This window comes from Pyrus communis, chromosome 13 (genome assembly GCF_963583255.1).
Source record: "Pyrus communis chromosome 13, drPyrComm1.1, whole genome shotgun sequence".
Taxonomy (NCBI): domain Eukaryota; kingdom Viridiplantae; phylum Streptophyta; class Magnoliopsida; order Rosales; family Rosaceae; genus Pyrus; species Pyrus communis.
The window spans coordinates 1,232,597-1,237,228 of NC_084815.1; the positions used below are offsets into that span (position 1 = coordinate 1,232,597).

General features: G+C 33.6%; 1 protein-coding gene across 1 annotated transcript; it reads left to right on the forward strand.

Moving 5' to 3' along the window:
- The first annotated feature begins 540 nt into the window (after window positions 1-540).
- On the forward strand, window positions 541-1,455 carry LOC137713317 (uncharacterized). Its single transcript, XM_068452599.1, has one exon. It carries the CDS (start codon window positions 541-543, stop codon window positions 1,453-1,455), a length of 915 nt encoding a protein of 304 aa, XP_068308700.1.
- Window positions 1,456-4,632: the final 3,177 nt, after the last annotated feature.

Genomic DNA, 4,632 nt, shown 5'->3' on the forward strand with positions numbered 1-4,632 from the left:
GTCAATCTTTGGTTGACTCAAAACACAGTCTAGGTTAGGTTAGTAGCTAACTAACCGAGATTATGCTTTAAATATTGCATTTGCAGTTATAACTACAGAGGCACAGATCAGTGTAATGCTAAGTTATTCATTTTCTATGAATGCAATTGCACAATCGATTTCAATATTCTCTTTAAAGAATTGTTAAGGTTAAAGGAATCGTGATAAATGTGGTTAGGCTGGCATAGAACACATGGATTTCACTGTCTTTCCCTTTATTTTTCTTCACATATTATCTTTATTTTATTTTTTTATTTTTATTTTTTACACTTAATTTTGTGAATAAGATAGGACATCCACATGGAGGTAAAACCATAAAGAAGACAAGTATATTTTTCTTCTTCTTCTTCCCTATCCAGGGGAAATATCAAACTCCCTCCCTTCTTCCTCTCCAAGTTTTGAGTCCCCATCTCTTCTCATTCCGTCTTTGTCTTCGTCCCCTCAGGGGACATCCGATAAAATTAGAACGATACAGATCAATCTTCGAATTTCTCATAGACAATGAGAAGCATAGCAACTTGTTACAGCGAGCATGCCATAAAGATCTCAGATTCATATTGCTTAGGCCCATCAAACAAAGCTTATGTCACCCCAAAATTAACCCCATCAATCCCAAATGAAGTGACATGTTTATACAGAGCCAAGCTCTCAACCCAGAACCGGATTTTGATCACACTCACCTGGTTCAACAAATTCACATCCCAAGGCCTCACAATCACCATTGGAGACAACAAATCTGAGCCGTCCAAATCCAGTACCAACACCCACAAGTTGGAAAACCAAAAGGACACCTTGGCATTCCAATCCTGCAATACCAAGATTGAAGTTTCCTGGGATTTGTCCACTGCCAATTATGAATCCGGACCGGAACCGGCAACCGGGTTTTTCCTCATGGTTCTGGCTGACTCGGAACTCTGCCTCCTCCTCGGCGACAAGGTCGAACAAGTTTTGGACTTGGAGAAGTACAAAACCATCGTGTCACAGAAAATATTCACATTGGTTTCTAGGAGTGAGCATTTCTCAGGCAACGCTGTGTATGCAACAAAAGCTCAATTCTGTGACACTGGAGTATCACATGACATTGTGATCAAGTGTGATCAATCCGAAGAACCGGGCTCAAAAACCTCGGTTTTATCTGTCTGCATTGACAAGAAGAAGGTTTTTCAGGTGAAGAGGTTGAGGTGGAATTTCAGAGGGAACCAAACAATTTTTTTGGATGGTTTACTGGTGGATTTGATGTGGGATATTCATGACTGGTTGTTCAATCCAAAATCTGGGATTGCTGTGTTTATGTTCAGGACAAGGAGTGGATTGGATTGCAGGCCCTGGTTGGAAGACAAGAATTTGGAAAAGAAAGGGCAAGAAAATGTTGATGAATTTTCTTTGTTGATCTATGCATGTAAGAGCTCTGACTGATTCTTTTGTTTCTTGTTTTTTTATTTTTTTATTTTATTATTTTAAAACTTAAAGATGATAGGACATTATTAATTATATGCTAAGGAAAATTGTACGGATTCCAATTATACTAGAAATATTTGCATTGAAAGTCCTCTGGCTTTGTCTACTCTCTACTCCCTCTCTCTTTCACTTCCAAGCCAAAGATTCCAATTTTATTATGTTGAGTATATTCATGTGTGACATATATTATAGAATTTAACGGTTGAATATGGGTTCAAGAATATAAGAAAATTTAACAAATAAATCTGATCCACTTAAACTGGCAAATGTATATTCTACATTTTTATATACTATAAGACTCGAATTTGTCTTCCTTATTTTGTCCCCTTTAGTGCTCTTTCAAGATTTATAAGAGAATAATTTTTTTCCGAAATTCTAGAGTACATCTGTTTATGACATTGTGAAATCCATCAGGTTAAGTGATTTGTTTGAAAGACGATATATAGTGTGAAATTCATCAAGTTAACGTGATTCGTTTAAAAGACGATGTATGCTATACATTGAGGTTAAAAAAAAAGGGAATTTGCCTTCCTTTTTGTTTCTTGTTCAGTGATATTTGTCTTATGGCCAAAATAGATTGGCTTTTACAACCAAGGGGCAACTTTTTCCCTTTTTGGCAATTAACTTACCCATTGAAACGTGCACATATTTTGGTCTGCCTTATAACATTTGTTTATGCATTTTTGTTGAGGTTAGTTGCAAGGAAACTTTTGGGAAGTTTTGTTGCATACCTATAGCCACAAGCTTGATATTATTAGTTTGCAAAGAACGGCTGAATTTTATTACTTGGCATTGGGTTTACCCAATCGATTAGGTTTAAGCTTTAGGTACTAGTACTACTATTGTTTTGGCATATTTGCCAACCTCATTCGAACCAACAATATATGTGTTCAAAACATCTGAGGTAGGAGAAGCAAATCAGCTAGAATTATGACAGACTGATAGTTTTATTCTTTTGATTGTAACAAATAGTATCTCGAACTCAATTGAAAGAAACTATTCCGCCAAAAAAGTAAATTGAAAGAGACTATATTTTGAAGGGCCACTTGATCCTTTTGAGTTAGGTTTGTATCAAGCACCAACTAGAGGTGATATCAAATTGTCTTAGCTTGTGTTCAGGTGATGTCGTTTTAAATCTTTGTTAAATATTAGTTACGTTAAATTTTAACACAATGTCTGTAGTTAATTATAACATAACCCTATAATATCGTACAAGTTTTGAATTAACACCTAAACCTAGAAAATTCAAACATGATAACTCACTCTCCGAGATCGAATTATATATGTATATGAGCATACAAGTTCAACATCGTACATGAACAACTTCCACGACTAGGACTATATAGCTATTACCTGGTAGCTATTATTTTCAGGGATTAAATTTCATTGCAAGTGCCAAAGTGGGTTAGGTCCAGCCTCACATGTGACAATAAATTTAAGTCCCCATCTCATGGAAAACAAGTTTCATTCGATTTCTCATTTAAGCCATGTTAGAATTAAATAGATAGCCCAAAGCTTGCCTAACAGATTTTTTTTTTTGGTCAAAGTTGCAAAGAGTTTGTTTCATTCATCAAATTTAGGCCATGTTAGAAATGAATTGGATGGGATGAGATAATTCGTTAAATTTAAAATATTATTCTTAGTCGTGAAAAAAAATTATTCAATTTAATCGCCATCAAGATTGAAACGACAATTTTTAATTTTTTTTTTTCATAATTAACATCTAGAATCTAACGGTTATCCAATCCAATTCTGGACGTATAACTTATATATCTTTTACTTTCAACTTATACAAAATTTGGAAGTTAACCTTCGTTTCTTTTTTTAACATATAAATTAAATTTAGTGAGTTATACTTTTGTAGTTTGTACAATTGGGTATTGAGGGTGAAATCTAACTCAATACCATTATCATGATATTTGTCAAGAAAATGAAACATGATAGTTACTACTTACCGGTACACAATTTCTTGAACTTAAGAGACTTTTTAAACAACATAGGTCTAGTTTCGGCCAAGGCACTCTTAACGCTCATGTCGGTAGCCTGCCATAATCAAACTCAGCAGTGGTCTTGAGCTTAGATGAGTGCTTACATTTATATGTTCATGTACGAAGTTTTTTTTTATTTTTTTATTTTTATTACAAACAGTATTTTATACTAATCTACATTAAAAGAAGGGAGATAATTTGAACCCGATACGGTTAAAGAGAAAAGTCTTAACCACTGTGTCAATCCATCACCTAAGAAAAGCTGGTTCAAGGCATTTGTTAATGGTCTTTTCTTTTGGGCTTTTTATTTATTTTACTTAATCATCATTTAAACATGATTTTTACAAAGTTAAATATCATCTAGCTATGCGTGTAAATTAAATCTTAACGGTTTCAGGCCTTTGTTTACAGGTTTCTCATGTGAGATGTATCATATTTATTATTTTGGAGAACGGATATCTCATTTGTCCTTGTATGTTTGTACAAACAGTTTTACAGAATGTTAACCGTTGTGCTAGTGATAACTTTAGGAAACAGTTCATGTTGTTGTAGGAGACCAAAAGCTTGACTCCTAAAGGCTATAACGTCTGTTCGTTCTTCAAACTCTTAACTTAAAAAATTAGAACATGAATTGGGCTCAATTATTTGTATCTTTTGAACCAAGGAGCAGGGGCGAAGAGTCATAGTTATCGAACACAATGATCCAGTCCGTTTCTTCTCTGTGAATTTATTTTCTTTTTCGAATAAAAAATGGCTTACACTTCAAAACTTTCACTAAAAAAATTTACAAACAAAACTATCTATTTAAAATCTTCGCGCTATTGCTTTTAGGGTGCTTTTGGTACGTGGAAAGGAATTCATGAAAAATAACATTTGAAGAAAAATAAGTATGTTTGGTAAAAGATAGACAAGTAAATATGAAATTTAGAGACAAATTAGTAGGTAAAATTGAAAACTAAAACTTGAGTATCAATAATTATTAAGAAAAACTAATGAAAAGAGTTTGAAAATTTTGAGTTTTAACGAAAATAACAAAATAAAGGGTAAAGTGAATAGTACCAGGATTGACTTTTTAGTGTAAAAATATGATTTTTCGTTAAAGTGAACAGTACCGGGAGTTTTTCGTTAAAGTTCCCTTATTATTATG